The sequence below is a fragment of the Atheta coriaria genome, unplaced genomic scaffold (assembly GCF_025399875.1).
Source record: "Atheta coriaria isolate IRGN ID8LTWV9N9 unplaced genomic scaffold, Caltech_Dcor_3.1 hic_scaffold_8_pilon, whole genome shotgun sequence".
Taxonomy (NCBI): Eukaryota; Metazoa; Arthropoda; class Insecta; order Coleoptera; family Staphylinidae; genus Dalotia; species Dalotia coriaria.
The window spans coordinates 2,739,414-2,762,477 of NW_027045450.1; the positions used below are offsets into that span (position 1 = coordinate 2,739,414).

General features: G+C 43.9%; 3 protein-coding genes across 11 annotated transcripts; 2 read left to right on the top strand and 1 right to left on the bottom strand.

Moving 5' to 3' along the window:
• The first annotated feature begins 177 nt into the window (after positions 1–177).
• Positions 178–9,999, top strand: cic (Putative transcription factor capicua). Of its 3 annotated transcripts, none has more exons than XM_065309539.1 (9): positions 178–317; positions 2,535–3,055; positions 3,116–4,040; positions 4,428–4,638; positions 4,702–7,103; positions 7,159–7,347; positions 7,444–7,615; positions 7,675–7,970; positions 8,030–9,999. In XM_065309539.1, the coding sequence occupies exons 2-9, from the start codon at positions 2,660–2,662 to the stop codon at positions 8,341–8,343; spliced, it is 4,905 nt and encodes a 1,634-aa protein (XP_065165611.1). In that variant the 5' UTR covers positions 178–317; positions 2,535–2,659; the 3' UTR covers positions 8,344–9,999. The 3 variants fall into 3 exon arrangements, with proteins under 3 accessions (XP_065165611.1, XP_065165612.1, XP_065165613.1); XM_065309540.1 differs by lacking the exon at positions 178–317 and adding an exon at positions 524–624; XM_065309541.1 differs by lacking the exon at positions 178–317 and adding an exon at positions 1,590–1,736.
• Positions 10,000–10,032: 33 nt separating this feature from the next.
• On the bottom strand, positions 10,033–11,526 carry LOC135797278 (inactive selenide, water dikinase-like protein). Its single transcript, XM_065309542.1, has 3 exons — positions 11,220–11,526; positions 10,799–11,165; positions 10,033–10,732 (listed from the first exon to the last, which is right to left on the bottom strand). Exons 1-3 carry the CDS (start codon positions 11,392–11,394, stop codon positions 10,168–10,170), a joined length of 1,107 nt encoding a protein of 368 aa, XP_065165614.1. The 5' UTR covers positions 11,395–11,526; the 3' UTR covers positions 10,033–10,167.
• Positions 11,527–11,567: 41 nt separating this feature from the next.
• Positions 11,568–22,989, top strand: Itpr (Inositol 1,4,5,-trisphosphate receptor). Of its 7 annotated transcripts, XM_065309529.1 has the most exons (21): positions 11,568–12,046; positions 12,109–12,179; positions 12,381–12,496; positions 12,637–12,723; positions 12,806–14,140; positions 14,197–15,105; positions 15,167–15,314; positions 15,531–15,575; positions 15,821–15,996; positions 16,056–16,958; positions 17,014–17,214; positions 17,271–17,780; positions 18,035–18,142; positions 18,557–18,677; positions 18,757–18,899; positions 18,953–19,252; positions 19,350–19,364; positions 19,423–21,046; positions 21,098–21,220; positions 21,280–21,617; positions 21,673–22,989. In XM_065309529.1, exons 1-21 carry the CDS (start codon positions 11,952–11,954, stop codon positions 22,627–22,629), a joined length of 8,325 nt encoding a protein of 2,774 aa, XP_065165601.1. In that variant the 5' UTR covers positions 11,568–11,951; the 3' UTR covers positions 22,630–22,989. The 7 variants fall into 7 exon arrangements, with proteins under 7 accessions (XP_065165601.1, XP_065165603.1, XP_065165602.1 ...); XM_065309531.1 differs by lacking the exon at positions 15,531–15,575 and having other exon boundaries at positions 11,751–12,046; XM_065309530.1 differs by lacking the exon at positions 19,350–19,364 and having other exon boundaries at positions 11,752–12,046.
• Positions 22,990–23,064: the final 75 nt, after the last annotated feature.

Consider the following 23,064-nt stretch of genomic DNA (forward strand, 5'->3'; position numbering starts at 1 on the left):
TGCCGCGCGAGTGATTAGCGGGTGTGAAATGCAGCGCATCTGATCGGCGTGTGTGCGGCAGTCGCGGGCAATCGTTGCCAAAATCGGCGAGCGCGCGCGCGGGGCGAAATCCAATCGCGATAGCAACAGGGCACCACTGGCACCCAGCAGCAGCTACAGCAGCATACAACACCACCGCAACAGCAGCAGCAGCAGCAGCAGCAGGGGCAAGCAAACGGCGGCGGAGGAGAGCAGCAACATCATACACACCAACGATGCATGCAGCGGGACGATCGAGCGGAGCGAACAAAGCGAGCGCGCTGGCTGCGCAGCTATAGGTGAGTTAGTTGTCGTCCAGTGTGTAAATGCATGCGTGAATGTGAATCTGCATGGAAACAGCACGGCGGAGCTGGTTTGCAGGGTGTCCGTGCGGGGGTGTTGCTACTACGCGCCGCACGCACAGAAGGTTATGAATCGAGCGAGAGACAAGTCCGCCGTGGTGTGTGTTGTATGTGTTGTTCATTGCTCACGGCCGAGAGCGGCGAGCAACGAAACCGAAAGCCGCGCACAAAGCACCAGCGATGCCCGCGACTCGCGGCCAATTATCGGATTAGACTTTCCTCGGATAGTCCAGAGTGTAATTAGGTAACGTATCGCATTGATTACGATCCTGGATGGTATTTTATTTATTTATTTCTGCGCGCGCACTGCAAACAATCGCTAAACATTCATTCATTCCCATGCGCAAAATTTTTAATTTTTTAATCACATTTTTGTTAATTACTCAAAAATGACCCAGGATAAAATAACAAAATTAATTACATTGATTCCGTATGAAATTCTGGGTTTACCAGTGAAGAAACGAATCGAATTGGTGGAATGATTAAAAAGTTATGAGGAAAACAACGTCGGATTGCATGCGCATCTCGAAATAACTCATTAATAATTCGGGAAAATGTGGCCGGTTTGGAGTTTTCGAGCAGTTTATACCAATCGGCGTGTTGTGCACAATGTGAATAATAGTAGTAGCCGACCGGTCTACCTGACTATTTCGCCCCGTACACTTGACCAGTCTTTCTCTTTTTTTTTCTTCTACGCGGTCGCTTTATTCCATTATTCCATCGACAGACGCGTACTTAGCGCGAACTAATATTAAATAACACCCGCTTGTTATGTAAAACTAGACTAGGGGTCAAGTAGCAATAGCGAATTCTAATTATTTATCCTAAGCATTGTCGAAATGCTGATATGCGCGTAAAGCGGTGGAATTGCTCGCGATTGCCACACATGTGCCGGCGGTTATTTTTAGTCGTTTCATGTTCTCAATGTTTACCCAAGAGCGAATAATCATCATCGAAATTGTGTGTGTGTTGTGTGTGCAATTTAAAATGCATGCATGCACTCGATTGAGGTTAGATCCGCGCGGCTATTGTGCATGCGTGCATCGATCCAGTTGACGAGTTGTGATGATTTAATCCGCCCCTGCGCGTCGCCTCCAAGAACCTGTTGTGCTATGTGTGTGTGTGGTACTTGTTGGTTCGACGGTAGGACGAACGTAGGATCGAGAGCTATTTGTTAGTCGCGGCGCGCGCCAGCCCGTGGAGAAGTTGTTCATTTTTCGTGTGTGCTGCTCACTGGCGTTGTTGTTGTGCTGTGCGTGTGGTGCGAATCATCATCGGAGGAAACGAGGATGAAAAATCGCCGCGATTGATAAGCGAGACTGCGCGTTGAGTAGCGTGCACGAAAGTGGTGTGCGAGTGAGTGTGTGTTTTTTTTGTGTTTCTATAATATGATAGCAGCACGATGAGCGCATTCCGGGAAACGCATCGGCTTCGATCGGCGGCGTGTATTTATTCATCATCATCATCAGGCGCGCGTACGTTGGCGGGTCGCTAGTCATACGTTTTGTTCTCGGAACACGCTCCGAGTCTACACGGTGTGTATGTGTATTCATATTCACAACGAGTTGTAGTAGCCGCATAGTAAAACGCGAGTACTTGAGCACTAGACGTAAGAGAGTACGTGAATCGTGGGCAGTAGGAAATGTTCACGTCTGTGATCATTCTTTAGTGGAAAATTTGGGAAAAAGTTTGAATTTTTACATAAAAAATGTTTAAAAATTTGTTTTTTTTAAATGTTTTATTTAAATGAGTTTAATTATTGGAATGATGAATATTTCAGGTAGTTTTTTTAAAACTTTGATTATATTTATGCTCTTGGCTTGTGTTGTTGAGTTGTTTCGCAGCCAAACGCGCGGATGTGTGCGCTCTGCGTAAAGTGACAACACTCGCATGAACGAAGCGTTTGTAAAACCGTATTTGTTGGGTTAGTCACTCACTGCGGTTGTACTCGCGCGATTATCGTTGATAGTGACGTTCGATTTTAATTGCATGCATTGTGTGTGCACCATTCACTCACTCACGGCGGCGCGCGCGCGCGGCGTTATCACCAGCAATGCGAAAGGCGAATCAAATTTTCGGCAAATATTTGCGCACTGTTATGCTCACTGTAATTTGGATTGAGTCTGGGTGGTTTATGTGTTGTTTGTGTTACAGTTTGCAGCATGGACGACGACGCAAGTCGCAAATCAGACGACATAGCGCGGAAGAAACGATGAGCACCACGGCGGTTTCCGATTAAAGCGTGCGTGCGTGTGTGTGCACCCCCCAAAGTTCGGACAATGTCGAATAGAGATATGTGCAAGCTGCCCAAGAAGCGAAAGTTCGATCCGTCCGAACTCGAACAGGAGCACCTACCACAACCGCACGTTCAACAACAACAACACCACCAACAACAACATCATCAGCAACAGATTCAGCATCACCGCCCGCCGCCACCGCCACAGCAGCAGCAGGTGGTGGTGTTGCAGTCGCCGCACCAGCAGTGCCCTTCGATCGTGCACGTGCCGGCTGCGCCTCAGGCGACGGCGGTGGACTACTCCTGCCCGCCGCGAGATGACGAAATTACCCACAGACAGACTGATATTGATCTCGAAGAATGGAAGAGTCACCGTGTGCTCGCCAGGCGCCAGAATTCGTACTATCCGGGCGAGATACGTGAAGCTGCCGGAAATTACGTAAGATGACCTCTGAAATTTGGTTATGTTGATGACACATTTGGTTATGTTGTATTATAGGTGGTTGTTAGGCTGGAAGTAAACGGCGTTGAAGACTATCGCTATCACAATGTGCTGCGACCCGACTGTACGGATATAATCAGCGATGCCAGTCCGTTTGCGAATCAGGTGGAGTTGTCGATGCGTGTTTGCGTGCGTCCCCCGGGCGAACGCTCGGCGTTTATCGAGGGTATCGTGCGTCGCATTGACCGGCCGCATTTTACGGTCACGACTACCCTGGGTGACTATGTGGTAAAGCGTGCGGATTTGCGTCTGCTGCGTGCGCCTTGGTGTGAGGAGCTGGAGAGTCTCGAACCGGCATCGGCGTATGGCGAGGGCGTCGTTCACGTTGCAGGCCAACCGAATGATTACGGCCTCTCGCCGCCGCCGATTCAGCTCAGCACACCTGTTTCACTCGGCACGCCGCCGCAACCAAACGGGCGTCCGTTCGATGACTATGAGAGCGATGATGATCTACCGCGCGAAGATATTAATTTCCCCGTGGAGGGCGAGAAGCTTTCCGGTAGTAGTAAACGCAGCAGTAGCATGCAGAGTCGTACAAGTTCAAGCAGTAGCATTACACAGCGTTCGCAGCCGACGACGCCGCGCAGTCAGGCCGCCACGCCGCACAAATACAAAAAGGGCGACGTTGTTACCAATCCGAATGGCATACGTAAGAAGTACAACGGCAAGCAATGGCGTCGTCTGTGTTCCAACAGCGACTGCATCAAGGAATCTCAGCGGCGCGGGTTTTGCTCGCGGCATTTGAGCCAGAAGGGCAATACGATGCGGCCGAGCGCCGGTATGGGTGGGCAGATGTCACGTGCGGGTAGCAAGAACGATGGTGAAGATACCAGCCGTGATTCGGAGACGTCGCCCAGCTGTAACGAACGTCATCCGTCGATGCGCTACAATCAGGAGGAGACCGAAGTGGCCAGTATGCTAGGTGAGTGCGCATGAATCACGTAGTTTTTCAACACAACACCGCGTTTCGGGGAAAAAAACTTATCTACTTGGCATTGAACGCGTCAAATTCGTGCTGGCGACGGGCGCACATTCATGAATACCGTCACGATATCGCAAATTCAGTCGTCTACAATCTACACCACGCGCGTGTACATGCTTGCAATAGTTTCAACTTTATTTAATAAATATGGAGTATAACGATCTGTTGGCTACGATAGAGTATCTGAAGATGGAGCAGAGAAATCGTGAACTCTACTGGTATTTAGGTACATTAAAAATAAAAAACACGCGTTTGTTTTAATTTTATTTTTATCTAATCTTATTGTGTTTTGTGCGAACGTAGTGAATATTTTCAATGTTTTTGCAGCGTCGATGGCGGGCTCGCGTTCAGACACACCAGTCTTTTCACCAAATGGACAAGGCTCATCCCCATTGACGATGCAATCGCCGCTGACGGTCGGTTCGCGGAATAACGTCTTCATGCCGATTACCAGTTATCAACAGGGGCTGAAGCGCGTCTCACCAGGCCCGCCCGGATGCAATATACAAACGCCCTATCACCAGCAGACTGTTATCAGGTTGGTTTTTGGGTTCTAACGCTTTGGTTTGTTGATTTTTATTTATGTTTTGAATGTGCGTAGGCCGGAACTAGTTCGTCCTGGACAAAACAACAGCGTTATACGAATATCTCCCTCATGGCCACCGACGAGCGCCGAACAACCCGGCGTGATTCTTCAGACGGTGCTCACAAATCAACAGCAGCAGCATGTGCCCGAAATGAATAATGTTGATGGTATGAAAATTACACAGGCATCGCTATATGGTCAGTTGCCGCCTGTGCAGGAGAATTCGTCGCTTGTTATTAAAGGTGGCGATGATAAGCTCAAGCAGGATAGTCAGAAGCAAGCCGTGTTGTCAATATACGCTCCACAACAGATCATGCAGATTGACCGGAATCAGACAATTAAGAATAATAATCAGCATTCGCCACGTGGCGGTGCATTGCTGCCGGTTATTGTGCGGCCAACGCACTTGGTGCCTGTCCTGCCTGCTGTGACCAGTGTGCCGTCGTCGGTTGTGAAGCGAATATCGTCGGGGACGATTGCAACGCATGTGCAAAAGAATCATGTGGTTGCGACGACGGCACCGGTTGAGCATCACATCAACTCGAATCACCACAATCACCTGAACAATAATCACGAGAAGTCAATTATACAACAACAGCCCATGGTGGTACCGCCGCAGCAGCAACAATTGCTGCATATGCACGTCCAGCAGCAACCACAACAGCAACCGCCTGCGATTCAGACACAGGCGCATGCGCAATCTACATTGGTGATACCCTGGCACCGGCTGGTGCCGATACTGACGACGACACCGTCGGGAAACGTGTCGCCTCCGCTCTCAGAACTATCGCCACCGCTGTCGGCACCGCCGATCTCGATCACGACTAGCGTTGGCCCGCAGCCGCATGTCGCGGCCAAGACGGAACGCACCCATGGTTCACATGGTGATGATGCGGAAGCGGAGGCGATGCCAGTGGCGGCCGACGACGACGATGACGATGTGTTCGAGGTGGAGGCGCCCGAGACGCCGAATGAGAATAATGCCGCCACCGGTGGCAGTAAGCGACGCAGTCAATCACTGAGTGCTTTACACAAGGGTAAAGAACGGATACGTAGACCAATGAACGCCTTTATGATATTTTCGAAACGACATCGCGCCGACGTACACAAACAATTTCCGAATCAGGATAATCGCACGGTGTCCAAGATACTGGGCGAATGGTGGTATGCTTTGGAACCGGTGAAGAAGCAAAAGTACCACGATTTGGCTTCTGATGTCAAGGAAGCACACTTTAAGGCGCATCCGCAGTGGAAGTGGTGCAATAAAGATCGCCGAAAATCATCGACCAGTTCGGGTCGCAGTAAACTTAACTCCACCGGCGATGGAATGGAAGCGAACGACGTGCCAATTAGTCCCAGCGCGCATTCACCCGCCGGACCGAGTGTCCCGCGTCCATGTGAACCGGAAGACAATGGCGATGCATCTGATGATGACCAAATGGTCATTTGCGAGGATGCGCCAACAGAGCTGGACCTTAAGTGCAAAGAAAAGGTGACGGATTCGGATTCGGAACACAGCGATCACGAGACGAACAACTTCACGAATGATACGAATCAGTCTTCCCAACAACAACAACAACAGCAGCAGCGCTACAGTCCAAGTCCCGGAGACGTGACCTTAAAACCCAAGCCCATCAAACCCTCGTCCAAATTCAGTCCAGTGCCAACGACCACCGTGCTCAGCTTCCCTATCCATTCCCCTGTAAACCCTTCGGGCGTCAGCGGCTTCCAGCCGAAAGGCGGTGCTTTCGCATCACCCAAAGCTTTCAAATCCGAGCACAAATCCGATGAGGGTGGTGCTTGGCCATCGGGTAATACATACGCGCTGAACATCAAGGTACAAACACCCAATTCGCTGTTATCCGCCAAATCCGAACCACCATCACCGGCTGCAACCGCCACTGTAACCATTCTAAATCCCACGACGGTCAAAACATCGAATGTCATTCATATGAGTTCATCGTCTCTACAGCAGTCACCAGCGACCTATATTCAAACACAGGCGAAACCGGTGCGTTTAACATTTATGAACCCGCCTGCAACCAGCGGGCAGGGCACAACCTTGTGTCTGGCTGAACCGGAACGACAACAGCAAGTCGTTGTTGTGGCTACGTCAGCCGCGGATCATTCCTTGAAGTACGTTTGTGTACCACAACCGTTTAAGATTGCAGAGGTGGTGACACAGACCACGTGTCAGTTACCTGGTACCCCCACGATTGTTACCACTGGTACGGTTGCCACTCCGGCTATGACTATTTCGGCCATGCCTACCATGCAGTCGGTGATTGTGAGTCAGAGCTTGAATCGGGAACGGGAGATGGAGAACAAGATTAGTAATGGGTCATCGGGGCATGAGGGTGGTGTTTATACAAGTACACCAACTGATACTTCTAGTGCTTTCTCGTACAATATCACAGGTATGATTAAAAAGAAAACTTTTATTGAAACAAAAATAATTTGGGTAATTTGTAGCTCATTCGATAAAAGATGAACCCTTGGCGTTGCGCTCACCACATGATGTACCCACTTCACCGCATATTTCGTTGGCGGGTGCACATGGTCTCCCAGGGCCGATTGGGACGATGAAGGAACCTGAATTTAAGTTGGCACCTACTCCAGCGCAACTTGGGAAGGCTCCGCTTCAACGGCGTCAATCTATGGGTAAGCATTTCCTTATATTTGTAATCTTATTTAACCCCCTCCACTTTTTATTGGTTTTAACTTTATTTTTTTGCTTTATAACTGGTTTTCTTGTAGCTGTTGCAGCGGCAACTGCCACCACAACTTCTTCATCAGTGGTGAGCGGACATGAGTGTCTCCCGAGTTCGGTACCTTCGTGCGAGGAACCAACAACCCCTAGCGAGCCCTTAGCTTCGCCCCGAACGAAGAAGGCGTGTTCCAAGAAAAACAAAGAAGATGGAATGGATAAGTATGTTGTTTTTCATGTATAAATAGATGGAGGTGTTATATGATTGGTGTAAATTATAGAATTCTGGAGCAAGTCAACTTTAAGAAAAAGTTCTCATCGCTGCCGCAATTCAAGCCCGAAGACTGCCAATCGCCCAGCGCCATATCAGTGCCATCGAGCCCGCGCGTCTTTCCCAATTACAAAAAGCGCTCGTTGCCGCTTAGCCATCGTTCATCATTGGATGAGGATTCCGACACGGGCACACCGGCTACCAGCGCCAACAAGATCTCTTCAGCCAGCCGCACTACGGGTACCACGGGTACCGTCTTCTTTGGGCCAGAGTTTCCGGAGTTGTTTAATGTGGAAACAGTTAGAGGTAATGATCCCAAGAGTTTTTTATACCTCATATAATTTATTTGTTATTTTTTCTCAAAGAATACATGGAGACGGGTGAGGCAAGCTCTCCCCGTACACCGAAGACACCAGGTACGGGGCGCGATCCAGAAAAGGGCCACCGCAAGATGCTCGAAATGAAGCGCAAGCTGGTGATGCAGCTGTTCGACGAACAGCAGTCGTACTTTCCCAGCCAGCAGGCGACCACCACGTTTCAGAGCCAACACAAGGACGTCTTCAGCAGCAAGTCGCAGCTGCAGTTGAAGATCCGCGAAGTGCGTCAGCGTATAATGGCCACGTCGAACAATAGTATTAACAGTCCGTCGACGCCGGCGCCGCCGAGCTCGTCGAGTTAGCCCACTTGATTTTTGTGCAATAGCCGTATTTAAGTCTTCCTTCTACGTCGAACAAAAAAGTTGTTGTGTTTTATTATGTTCGGTGCGTTGATTTCGCCGATTTCGTTCCGTTATCCAATAATTTATCGGTTGTTTTCCGTTTGAAATCAAGCGCAAGTCATTTCTATCAATGGTGGCGAAGGCAATTAACGAATCGTTGCAATCAATCAATGTTCATTGTTGATTCGATGAAGAAACAAATTCTATAATTATTAGAGAGGTATATATTTACAAACAAACAAAGCGAAAGAAATTTGCAAACATAGATTATACAAATATATTATATACGGCGCGAGCGCAGAGGAATACAAGTATCACGTACTCATTCTTGGCATCTTGGCAAGCGAACTCCGCACGTGAATTCTCATTTTAAGCAACGCAATATTTGCAGATTTGCATCTTGCAAACGTGGACCACGAGCAAAATATATGTCTACGCAAAACACAAAGTTGGTTATGTTGTGAATAATGATCAAGTGAAACGAGATATATATTATATATATATAGTATATAAATATTGTAATTCTGTTAAATAATTTTATATTAACCGCAAGGGAGAAGAAGTTAAATAATTTCTTAAAATTAGGACGAAATGAAGCCATATTATTTTATTATGAACGATTTTGTTGCGCTAATTACGAAGAAACTACTAACGCTCTAGGAATATACTTACTTATTTCTACACTTGTATGATTTTAAAATTGAATTACTCATAGGCACTGCATTATTTATTTATTATTATTTTGAAATGTTGATAACTATTGATTACTGTTATGTTTTCTGTTTTAAGTAAGTAATTAATCGCGCAGACGAAGGTGTGTTGATTGTCCGCCAGTCGAAATTTGACCACGTATTGTAAATAATCGACAATGGTTCATTTTCCATACTTACACCACCGACACAATAATTTTCTGTACTATCACGAAACTCGCACGCCGAAAGAAATATCGATATCGATCGAGTTACAGTATTATCGTATGTACTAATGTTGTAAAACTTTTTAAGTGTTAAGCTAGCACCGAACAGATTGACAGACAATTGATAGCTTGGTAGTGCTCGTAGTGCGTAGCCCTCTTTCCCATGAAGAAGAAAAAAAAGAACAGACACACTCACAGTAATTTAGTATAATCGACGATTATATGCGATGGTCAACGCGGGCAAGCGAAGTAGCGAAACAAGTTGGTTATGTCTTAACGCGTGCGTTTTCTAAACCGTAGCCGCCACAAATGATTACATTATATGTAAGAGAATTAATTGAAAACTAATGTTGTTGAGAATTTTTATAGAAAAATAATGACGAGAAAATACCAAACCCCATACACACACACACACTCACATTTCGGGTTACACGAAACACGATTAATAACAAACCATGATAATATATATATATAAATATATAATATAAGATAAGGATTAAATCTACCGACACGCAGAATATTCTTGTAGGTGAATTATAAATTGATCTCGAAACAAATATCGTTAGTGAGGAAATGTTCATGTTTTTGCTCTATTCATATTACATACATATTATATACGAGATACATGCATATATGTATATATTTATATAGAAATAATATACTTATATATGTGTATGTATTTATATTATAGAGAAAAGTTACGTGCGTTGTGTTTTATATTGATCACACTTGAATTTCCAGTGAAAATATCATTTATTACTTGTAAAAACGTACAAAACTCATGTACATTCGCAATCAACTTCATAGAATCAACCATCTTATCGATTTTCAATGATTCTAGTCATACAGATTACAAAATGTCTGCAGTTTTATGTATTAACAGTAATTATTTTAGGATTTTCAACGATTCGTGCGGTGTTTGTACCGTCGACAGCTTCCCCCACCACCCAGGCAGGACAACCCTCGAGTTCTTCCAGTTCTTTGCAATATGCCTCAGCGGAATTGCTTGGTAACGCGATCAATAAGCCACCGGATGTTTCCGGTCGGATACCCTTTAGGAAGCGGTCATATTGTGAGGAAATTTTCGCAAATTTCAACACATTTTCAATGACTGGCAGGCTGTGTATCACCAGATCGATTTTGTTACTTTGAAAAGCTACCAAATTTTCCGCGTGTCCCACAATACCGAATCCGGTGACATCTGTACAACCGTGCGCTTTGTATTTGTGCATGAGCAAAGCTGCTTGGCGGTTGAGACGCGCCATTGAAACAACAGCGGCGTTGAAAGCGTTGTTCACTTCCGCTTCTGTGACAGTGGCTTTGTACTTCTGCCATTTGTCTTCATCTTCCATAGCTTTCTTGGTATTGCAAGCTATTTGCGCGCCCAGTGGTTTAGTTAAGACCAGAACATCTCCTGTTTGTATTGCAGTCGGGCTGTTTTTAAATTTAGAACAAAATGTAAATTAAAATCGATTTCTAAGGTTTCTATAATGTAATTACCTAATGAATTCATTCTCAAGGCACACAGAAGTAGCAGTCCCACCAATAATCAACCAGGGATTGTTAAAGAGCTTATCAAATTTAATATTAATCTTTAATTCGCGTGCATTGTCCTTGAAACCTGTAATAATCAATGGGAGTATCACATCAGACTGTGCTTGGCTCATTGCAGCAGGCAATGAAATAATCATGTGTAGGGAATCTATCTGGGTGACACCTGTGGCAAATACATCACTGGTCACATTTGCACATGTGATCTTTCCCATCCAATATGGATCATCTATTAGTGGGTAAAAGAAGTCTGTGCTTTGGATTAGATGTAGGCCATGTTTGTGGAGAGGTATAATGCATGAATCTAATCCAATTCCTGAAGAAATTAATTAATATAAGAATTGAAGTTAAATTTATGTAAAAAATTTACCTATTTCTTTGGTACCATCGGGAGATTTTTGGGAGGTAGTATCAAGGGCCGACAAGAGTTCTGTTAAGACCTTTTGCGGCACTTTACAACCTCATCCCCGCAGTGTTGAATAATCGGTGAGTTTGAAGTCTGCTTCAAGCCCATGAGCTTTGGCATCGAAACCTGTGATGGCCATGTTGTGCGTTGAAATGTCTGTCACAATTGTCACAAGTTGCTATGCATACTACTGTTTAGGCGATAATGACTACAGATAAGACTCTAAAGATGAAACATGTGAGCAGGATGACCTTGCTACATCAATCAGCAGGTTATAATAATCATAATAATGTATATAGCGGTTTTTATGCAAATTTTAGCGCCAAAATGGCGTCCAAAATGGTAACGTACCATTTTAGGGCGGAATAAGGTTTCATATGAATAAATAAAAGTTTTAAATCGTTTTTAAACCGAATTGCGCGCCTTGTGGCGCACAGAAACCTGCTGCTTGTGCCGACCTGCTGATAGTGCACCAATCGCGCGCAGCTACGTGAGCGCCGCAGCTGCAAGCATTGGCAGGCCAGCAGGTTTAGCTCGACCGTCGGGCGAGAGCCACAGACGAAAGATTTGTTTACGTTTTTCTCGTGCAACTGTGCTACATATCGCAACGCGATGTCGTCGCTACCGAAACCAGCGGTGAACTAACAGCAGCCCGCAGGAGTATTACGAGCAGCTGGAGTCGATCGTACCGTAAAGATGGTCGAAATCGGCAACTCGAGCCTCCTGCATCTTGGGGACATTGTCTCCTTGTACGCGGAGGGCAATGTCAGTGGTTTTCTCAGCACACTTGGGTGAGAGTTAACATGTTTTTATCAAGTAAACATCGTGCTGATAAATTCTTGTTGTTTTTTAGGCTTGTTGACGATCGTTGTGTTGTGTGTCCCGAAGCAGGTGACTTGGCAAATCCACCCAAAAAATTTAGAGGTAACTACAATTTATACAAAAATTCAAACACGAAAATTGAAATAAAATGAAGTTTGAAAGTTGTATGGTAAAATGGTAACGTGTACTACATAAAATAACAATCAAAAAGCAGTATAAACAATTGCCGCATTTGCGGTAGTTTCATAAAGTGCACCGGTAATCATTTAGCGCTATTCTCGAATATTATGCTTCTCATTTCAGACTGCCTGTTTAAAATATGTCCTATGAATCGGTACTCGGCCCAGAAGCAGTTCTGGAAGGCCGCCAAACAAAGTATGACTTCAAACACCGACGCCGGATTATTGAAACGGCTGCATGTGAGTATGTTTACGATTTGCGTCCGCTTTTAAATAAACGATTAAATTCATATTGATCTATTAATATTAACAGGCATGTAATTGTTACCCATACGTTTCGTAACTTTGTATCCTGCATTGTTATAAAATCAATTTTTCAGCATGCCGCGGAGATTGAGAAGAAGCAGAATGACAGCGAGCATAAAAAAATGTTGGGATCCAATGTGCCATATGGCACTGTTGTACAGGTAAATTATTAATTAATAGATAAATAGAGTTCAGATAAGGTTATGTATATTTAATGTATGCAACTATTTCTATTCTTCCTAGTTACTCCACTTAAAATCTAACAAATACCTCACGGTGAACAAGCGTTTACCAGCGTTATTGGAGAAGAATGCGATGCGTGTGTACTTAGACGGTAACGGTAATGAAGGCTCATGGTTCTACATTCTACCATTTTATAAATTGCGTGCGAATGGTGATAATATCGTGCTCGGCGACAAAGTCATTCTAAATCCAGTCAACGCCGGTCAGCAAGTGTTACACGTTGCAGCTAATCATGAGTTGCTTGATAATCCTGGATGTAAGGAAGTGAATGTTGTAAATGGCAGCACTTCCTGGAAAGTCACACTGTTTCTCGAACACCGCGAGAATGCCGAGGACGTACTTAAAGGCGGCGATGTCGTGCGATTATTCCACGCCGAGCAGGAGAAGTTTCTCACAATGGACGAGTACAAAAAGACTCAGAATGTTTTTCTGAGGACAACAGGACGAACATCTGCAACGGCCGCTACAAGTAGTAAAGCATTGTGGGAAATTGAAGTGGTTCAACATGATCCATGTCGAGGAGGAGCAGGACACTGGAATTCGTTGTTTAGGTTCAAGCATTTGGCAACAGGGCAATATTTAGCTGCGGATGTGGACGCTGATCAGACCATGGATCAAATGCGGACGAAACTGCGGCAAGATTTGGGATCATCCGGGGAATCACAGGTGTATCATCTGGTCCCTGTTGCGTTTTCCAATGAAATCGCATCGTTGTTTGAGCTTGATCCTACAACACTCACACGCGCTGATTCTTTGGTACCGCAGTCGAGTTATGTACGCCTTCATCATCTTTATTCTAACACCTGGGTACATTCTACGTCGATTCCTATAGATAAGGACGAGGAAAAACCTGTTATGTCAAAAGTGGGATGTGCGTTGATGAAAGAAGACAAAGAAGCATTCGCACTTATATCAGTATCACCAGTTGAAGTGCGAGATTTAGACTTTGCGAATGACGCCTGCAAAGTTTTATCATCTTTATCAGGAAAGTTAGAAAACGGTACGATATCACACAATGAGCGCCGTGCGGTTACCACCTTACTGCAGGACATTGTTTACTTTGTCGCTGAATTGGAGAATGACCAAAACAAAACGGAAGCGTTGGATCTCATCGTGACCAATCCGAATCGCGATCGTCAGAAACTCCTGCGTGAACAGGCAATACTTAAGCAATTATTCAAAATACTGCAGGGACCATTTCAGTCAATCGACGGCAAGCCGCCATTTTTGAAGATTGAAGAACTGAACGACCAGCGGCACTCACCGTACAAGTATATATTTAGATTATGTTATCGTATCTTGCGACTCAGTCAACAAGACTACCGGAAGAATCAAGTAAGTGTTCAACGCATGCTCACAATATTTTCTAAGTCTATATTATATTATTGCAGGAATATATCGCAAAACATTTCGGCTTCATGCAAAAACAAATCGGCTACGATATCCTCGCCGAAGACACGATCACAGCTCTTCTACACAACAATCGTAAACTTTTAGAAAAACACATCACCGCAGCGGAGATAGAAACTTTCGTTGGTCTGGTACGCAAAAACATGCGCAACTGGGAGAGTAGATTCCTCGATTACTTATCAGATCTTTGCATATCCAACCGGAAAGCCATCCCGGTCACACAGGAATTGATCTGTAAGAGTGTTCTAAGCGAAAAGAATCGCGATATTCTTATAGAAACAGAAATCGAAGAAGTCCAAGATATTCCCGATACCAACTCACTGTCTGGTAATGATAACGATGAAGATTTTGAATCAATTGTTGATGTAATTGAAGAACGCCAAGTTGTCCTGGTGTGGAATCGTAATCGTCGCATGAGTTTAGCAGGACTTTGTGTTAATGCAAAGCTGGGGATACGCGATGATCAAGCCATTTTGGATTATTATAAACATCAGCTCGATTTGTTTTCGAATATGTGCTTGAATCGACAGTATTTGGCGCTGAATATCCTCTCGGAGCAATTGGATATAGATTTGATTCTGAAATGCATGGCGGATGAGAGTGTTAGTTATGAATTGCGGGCGTCATTTTGTAGGCTTATGTTGCACCTGCATGTGGATCGCGATCCACAGGAACCTGTCACGCCGGTGAAGTATGCGAGGCTGTGGTCGGAGATTTCGACGAAGATGTCTATTAACGATTATGATCGGAATACAAGCCCGGATGAGAATAAGGAAGCGGTGCAGAGGCGATTCAGCTCGACGATTTCTTTTGTCGAAGACTATTTATGCAATGTGGTGGCGAAGATGTGGAGTTTTGCTGATCAGGAACAGAATAAATTGACGTTTGAGGTATGTTTGTGTGGATTTGATGTGGCGAGTATGAGTGTACCATGTGTGTTTCTGATTGCAGGTAGTAAAGTTGGCGAGAGAACTAATCTATTTCGGTTTTTATAGTTTTTCTGATTTGTTACGACTAACGAAAACGTTGCTTAGTATTTTGGACTGTGTTTCCGAGAACGATTTTGTTGATGGACGCTTACCCATTGGCGATGTCGACTGTAAGTACAAACTATTTTCATCAAACAATCGTAAACTGAAAATTGAGAACCACCCACGTAAAATATTGATTGCATACAGGGTGGAACATTAAAACTTCTTTCATTGATGCACAAAAGAAGTTTTTATTACATTACATGTAATAGAAGAAAGAGTTTTAATGTTCCACGCTGCATATTGATTGTATCAACTGATTAACGAGGTTTGTGTGTGCGTAGCTCAGGAACAAGAGTCGGAAAATTCACGTGCGACGACGACGCGAGGTAAACTCCTGTCGAGTTTCAATTTTGAATGACTATTTTATACATTTCGTTAACGGTTTGCATGGAATCTTTTTTGTGTTCGTTTTTTATGCTGGCGATTTTAATTTGATCGTCGTTTTTATTTTAATCTGATTTACTCACAACAACTTCCACAGCTATATTTCGTGTCTCTTATTCTTTCTGTCGGCATGACATTTTTTACCTATGAATTTGATTTTAAATACTTGTATAATTCATTTCTCTAGCTGAAGGAGGTGTACTCCGATCGATTGGTGATATGGGAGCTGTGATGACCTCGTTGGCGCTTGGTCCTGTCGGTAGATCTGTCGTTTCGCCCAATGGTAGTTCACATGGTAAAGGTGGACTCAAAGAGTATCCGCTTGTAATGGATACCAAGCTGAAAATAATCGAAATTCTGCAGGTACAGATGCAGACAGCCATTTTGTAATACAGGATTTAATCATAGTTGTATTGTTGTAGTTTATCCTTGACGTTCGTCTTGATTATCGTATTAGTTGTTTACTAAGCATCTTTAAACAAGAATTCGACGAGTCTGAGAGGAACGGTTCGGATTTATCCGCACTGGGACAGAAAAACATTGATCTAGAATTGATCGGGAGTCAAGCGGAAGGAATTTTCGGTAGTAGTGAAGAATGTGCCGTTCTTGATTTGGACGGTCATGGTGGTAGGACATTTCTACGCGTCTTGCTTCACTTGACAATGCATGATTATCCTTCGTTGGTTTCCGGCGCATTGCATTTACTCTTCCGGCATTTTAGTCAGCGACAAGAAGTGTTGCAAGCTTTCAGGCAAGTCCAACTTTTGGTTTCGGACAGTGACGTTGAATCGTACAAACAAATCAAAGCCGATTTAGACGTATTACGGCAAAGTGTAGAAAAGTCAGAACTGTGGGTGTACAAATCTAAAAGTGCTGAAGATCATAGCTCATCAACAGGGAAGAAGAATAAAGATGACGATGAGGATGTATCGGCCACACCAGCAAGAAAGTCCCCGCCTACTTTAAGCACCATTGAAAAGAAAGGATCTGCTATTAATCTGGATGTGGGTCCGCCATTGCATCCCGAGCAAGCAGACGAGTACAAGAAGATCCAATTAATTTTGAAACGCATGAATAAGTTGTGCACGCAAGGCACCAGCGCTACTTTGATCAAGCCGCGGAAACACGAACAGAGATTGTTGCGTAATGTTGGCGTGCATACTGTGGTCCTGGATTTGTTGCAGATTCCGTACGATGAGAAGGAAGATGTGCGGATGAACGAATTAATGCGATTAGCTCATGAATTCTTACAGAATTTTTGTCTGGGCAATCAACAGAATCAAGTTTTATTGTACAAGCATTTGGATTTATTTTTAAACCCTGGTGTAAGTATTAAATCAAGTATTAAATCAGAATTTCCCATTTTTTATATTTGTTTAGATTCGGGAAGCTCAAACAATATGTGCAATCTTTCAAGACAACTCAACACTGTGCAATGAAGTGAACGAGAAAGTGATACAACATTTCGTGCATTGTATTGAAAGTCATGGCCGCCATGTGCAATACCTAAAGTTTCTGCAGACGATCGTAAAAGCAGAAAATCAATTCATCAGAAAATGTCAGGATCTTGTAATGCAAGAGGTAAATTTCTTTGTATTTCATTAGTCAAATCGATATTTCATATTGTATTTCTTTAGTTGATTAACTCTAGCGAAGATGTCCTAGTGTTTTACAATGACAAGGCATCTTTCAATCACTTTATCGAAATGATGCGCTCTGAACGCCATAGCATGGACGAAGGCAGCCCTTTGCGGTACCACGTCGAGTTGGTGAAACTTCTTGCCTGTTGCACGATGGGCAAGAACGTTTACACCGAAATCAAGTGCCATAGTTTGTTACCCCTTGATGACATTGTCGCAATGGTAACGCATCCAGATTGCATTCCTGAAGTAAAAGAAGCATACGTTGGCTTCCTTAATCATTGCTACATTGACACCGAGGTGGAAATGAAGGAGATTTACACATCTAATCACATGTGGAGCCTATTTGAGCGCTCATTCCTGGTTGATATGGCCGACATTGCGACGGCTCCCATTGACCGCAAGCATCACGACAAGGCGCTGGAGAATTACGTCACCAATGGCGTGATGAACATCATCTCGACGTTCTTCAGCAGCCCGTTTTCGGACCAGAGCACCACAGTTCAGGTATTTCATCACTAACCGCCCACTGCATGCGATTATTCATTAGGGGCCGTTACCATTTCTAACAATAACAGCCAGTTATTTTAGTGCTAGTGGTTAGTTACGATTAGATGATTTAAATTCGGCGCTGCTTATGTAGTGTTACATTTATTGGGGAATTAACGGTGTTTATGTGTGTAACACGTTTCTTTTTTCGTTGATTAATAATGGCTGTCTATTGTCGTGGGGTGGCGGGTATTTTTGTTTCTTTTTGCTAGAAACATCTGCATGAGGCAAGGGTCTATTGGAGCGATTCTACGCTGGATGACTACGATCCGTTCGCGGCCGTGGCCCCGCTTAAGTATTCGCCATTTCCTTCCAGCGACGTAAGTACTGCGTTTTCCACGAAGGAGTATGGCTGCTGCGCACTGTTTACTCTGCACGATTTTCTGCACCTTCGTCGTTGTTACTTGCACCAGCTTCATTGCTTGTTTCAATTTAACACTTGCTTACAGTTACAGCACGCTGGTTGTGAACAACTAGTAGATAGTTTCTATGTTTTTGTCCTAATGCAAGACAAAAACCAAATGAGTTGCAGAGGGACAAAAAACATTCTAACACACACACTTTTAAAACTAACACTTATTAACATTTGCAGTTTACTTACGCCACTGTTAAACTATACGATAGTTTGTAGAGTAGGATATTTAGCTTCATACTTATTACACATTCATCATCTTACACTTGATCTATATAATGTGCAATGTTTGTGACCCGCAAACGAAATTGGTATTTTGCAGACCCGGCAACCCATTTTTGTGCAATTGTTGCAATCGGCATTTAGAGTATCCCAGTGTCCATGGTTAGCTGCTTCACAACGCTTTAATGTTGAAAACTGTATACGTACGCTCTCAGAAGTTGGTTAGTTGTATTTTTTTACCCTTATTACTTTATTTTACCTTTAATGTATAGAATTTATATTGTAACTGTCTGTTTGTAGCTAAAAATCGAGGAATTGCTATACCATTGGATTTAGAGAGTCAGGTAGCTACCATGTTCAATAAAGCGACCATTCTTACACGACAAACAAGCAAATGGTTGCAGGCTTCTAAGCTACCCAAAATCGAACGGTCACAATCCCAAGTAATATGAAAATTTATTTTAATTAATATTCATGATTAACGTACCGTTTTTAGTTGATGCGACTGGACAGGAGCATAATCGAAGGACTGCAAGACATTGTCTCCTTGTTGGAGGATCAACTGAAGCCTTTGGTACAATCAGAACTTTCCTTACTGGTTGATGTACTCTACAGACCAGAGTTACTATTTCCGCCGGGGACAGAGTCACGTAAGAAATGCGAAAGTGGCGGTTTCATCCGCCGTCTCATCAAGCACACCGAGAAACTTCTGGAGGAGAAAGAAGAAAAATTGTGTGTGAAAGTTCTGAAGACTCTGCGGGAAATGATGGCGATAGATCCGGAATATGGAGAAAAGGTAGGTGCCATTGCTGCAGTCACCTGTAGTTCAACATCCCCACGCCCCCATTGTTAATTTAATTTGTATTTTCATGTTTTTTCATGCGCTCATTTAGCTGGAAAATATAGCGGTACTTTAGAATTCTAGATCTTCATGTCAGGGTGGGTTTTGACTGCTGTCTTTTTCAGGGGGATGTTCTTCGTAACAGTTTGTTGACGCGTTACTTTGGGAAGGCATTCATTCCGAAGAATGATGTGGATGTGACATCGATTCAGGTCTCTTCACAGATGCATGGCCCAGGTGCGAAGATTCTTAGCAGGGCTTGTCGAACCCTTCACGAAGTACAAACTCACTTGGATAAGGAAGGCGCATCTGATTTGGTTGTGGAACTAGTGATAAAATCACTAAATTCTTCTTCGATATTTAGTGAGGCGGTTGAGTTAGGAATTGCTTTGCTCGAGGGAGGAAATCCAATCATCCAACGGAGCATGTTTAATAAACTAATGGGCGGCGATCTTAGTCAAGCATTCTTCAAAGTTTTCTATGATAAAATGCGCGATTCGCAACAAGAGATAAAGTCAACTGTGAGTGTCAACACCTCGGACATGGCCGCCAAAGCACACGAAGATAAACAAGAGGGTAAAGAGGTGGATAAAACAACGCGTAAGCAAGGCACCAAATCGAACGGTATTTTAATCACTGAGGAGTTGAGAGATGAACTCAGTCGTGCCGCAGAAAGTACATCGCATAGTTATGCCAACGTGCGAAGTATTGGTGCCGCAGGTGACGATAATGGTACAATGGTGGTCGGGGCCGTTTCCGCGTTCGAGGATATGCTCGCTGAAAAGTTGGAAAAGCATCGCGATCGCGAGGAACAAAGCGGGTTGTCCAGTAAAGTGTTAATAATGCAACCAATCCTACGGTTTTTGCAATTACTATGCGAGAATCACAATCCATCGTTGCAGAATCTTCTACGTAATCAGAATAACAAAACCAATTATAATCTAGTATCGGAAACGCTCATGTTCTTGGATTGCATCTGTGGATCGACCACAGGAGGTCTCGGGTTGTTGGGATTGTACATCAACGAAAACAACGTGGCGCTCATCAATCAAACTTTAGAGACGCTCACGGAATACTGTCAGGGGCCATGCCATGATAATCAGAACTGTATTGCCACCCACGAATCAAACGGGTTGGACATAATCACTGCGTTGATCCTCAATGATATCAATCCTTTGGGGAAATCTAGAATGGATCTAGTCTTAGAATTGAAGAACAATGCTTCTAAACTACTTCTTGCTATCATGGAGAGTCGCGGTGATAGCGAAAACGCAGAAAGGATTCTTTATAATATGAATCCTAAGCAGTTGGTAGACGTGGCTTGCAGAGCGTTCCACCAGGAGTCCTTGGAGGATGATGAAGACGAAGGGGACGCGGGCGATGATGGTGCAGCGGTATCGCCACGCGAAGTTGGCCATAATATTTATATTCTGTGCCATCAGCTTGCACAGCACAATAAGGAATTGGCTGCGCTGCTCAAACCAATTGATGGAGGAAATGATGCCAAGACACAATTGGCGTTGTTGTATTATGCAACGCACACGGCTCAAATTGAAATTGTGCGCAATGATCGCACTTTGGAGCAAATTGTTTTTCCTATTCCAGAAATCTGTGAGTATATTACCACGGACACCAAGTATAGAATTCTTACTACGGCGGAAAGAGATGATCAAGGGTCAAAGGTAGCGGAGTTTTTCGACCGTACCGATTCGATGTTTAATGAAATGAAATGGCAGAAGAAACTTCGAAGTAAGTCTGATGTTGTTTCTATCGCATTTGTTACGATATATTTTCTTTTAGCGCAACCTTTGCTCTTCTGGGTGAGCAACTACATGTCTCTCTGGAGTAACATCCTCTTCAACTGCGCCGTGCTTATAAATCTAATCGTGGCAGTGTTTTATCCATTCAATGACACAGTACCTAGTAAGATATATTTGGAAATTGAAGTTAAGTTGAAGGTATACTAAGTTGTTTTTGTTTAGAACTTAGTTCAACTGTATCCGCACTTATATGGGCGGCGATGACGACAGCGGCGGCCATTGTGATCACTCTACCTCGCGAAACTGGCATACGTACGTTTGTCGCGTCGACAATTCTACGCTTTATATTCTCCCTTGGACCTGAGCCGACGCTCGCGCTGTTGGGAACGTTGACCGTCTTCCTCAAGGGCATCCATCTAGTCAGCATCATGGGCAACCACGGCACCCTGACGAAGACTTACCAGAAGATCGTCACCGACGCAGAGCTGCTCTATCACCTAGCTTACTTAATCTTCTGCATGCTTGGTATTCTAATGCATCCGTTCTTCTTTTCTGTACTTGTAAGTTATCGTAGTTGTAGTTATAATCTGTTATTTATTATTGGGACGTTTTTAGTTATTCGACGTGGTTTACCGCGAAGAAACACTTCTCAACGTGATCAGATCAGTCACTCGTAATGGTCGTTCGATCATTTTAACTGCTGTGCTGGCGCTCATCTTGGTCTACATGTTTTCGATAATTGGATACATGTTCTTCAAGGATGACTTCATGTTGAGCGTAGATGATGACAGCAATACGCATCACACGGGACCTGCGGATGAGTTCAGTTGCGAGGCAATGCATGATAAATACTCATCGGATCCGGGACATGAACAGTTGCACTGCCATCGTGAAGTGCGTGAACGCGCCTGCGATTCGCTCATCATGTGCATTGTGACCACGTTGAATCAGGGTCTGCGTAATGGCGGTGGTATTGGTGACATCCTGCGTGCGCCAAGCAGTTCGGAAGGATTATTCGTCGCACGTGTCGTCTACGATTTACTATTCTTCTTCGTGGTCATTATTATTGTGCTCAATCTTATTTTTGGTGTCATTATTGACACTTTCGCTGATCTTAGGTCTGAGAAGCAGCAGAAGGAATTGATCCTGAAGAATACCTGTTTCATCTGCGGTCTGAATCGGTCTGCATTTGACAATAAGACCGTCAGTTTTGAGGAGCACATCAAGTGCGAGCACAATATGTGGCACTACCTGTACTTCATCGTGTTGATTAAAGTCAAGGATCCTACGGAATTCACAGGACCAGAGAGTTATGTTTATGCCATGGTGAAGTCGTCGAATTTAGACTGGTTCCCGAGACTGCGTGCAATGAGTCTGGCGTCGGTGGAGCACGACGGGGAACAGATTGAACTGAGAAGCTTGCAGTCCCAACTTGAAATCACGCAGGTCCTTGTCACGAATTTGTCGCAACAGTTAATGGAATTGAAGGATCAGATGGCGGAGCAACGTAAGCAGAAGCAGCGCATTGGGTTGTTTAATACGGCGTATCAACACGCCAACAATTTACCGTAAACGCAGTTATACTCGAAATGCTGTGTGTCAATACAATCGGAATTCTTCTTAAGTCCCTTGACGCAACTTATGATATCAGTAAGCTCAGATTGTGCGAAATGCATGCGTTAGTAAAAAAAAAACTATTAGGTAATACTCAATTGTTATTCTAAATGCTGTTTTTGAAAAGGTTGCATTTAAGATGTTTTACTATGTTGTAATTTCCCAAAAACGAAAACGAGAACAATCATTTTTTCAATTGTAAGACTATTATGATGTGTTGTATTATTGGCAATTTTATTGAGAGAGAATGTTACAGTATAATGATAAATTTGTATATTAAATAGAGTTGGGAGTAATACATATAAAGTAATAAGTAAAGTAAGTTCCAATTTACTTAGTTAGATTGTATTGTTAAGATTCTATGTGTCCTTCTGGCTACGCGGCTGCATTTAA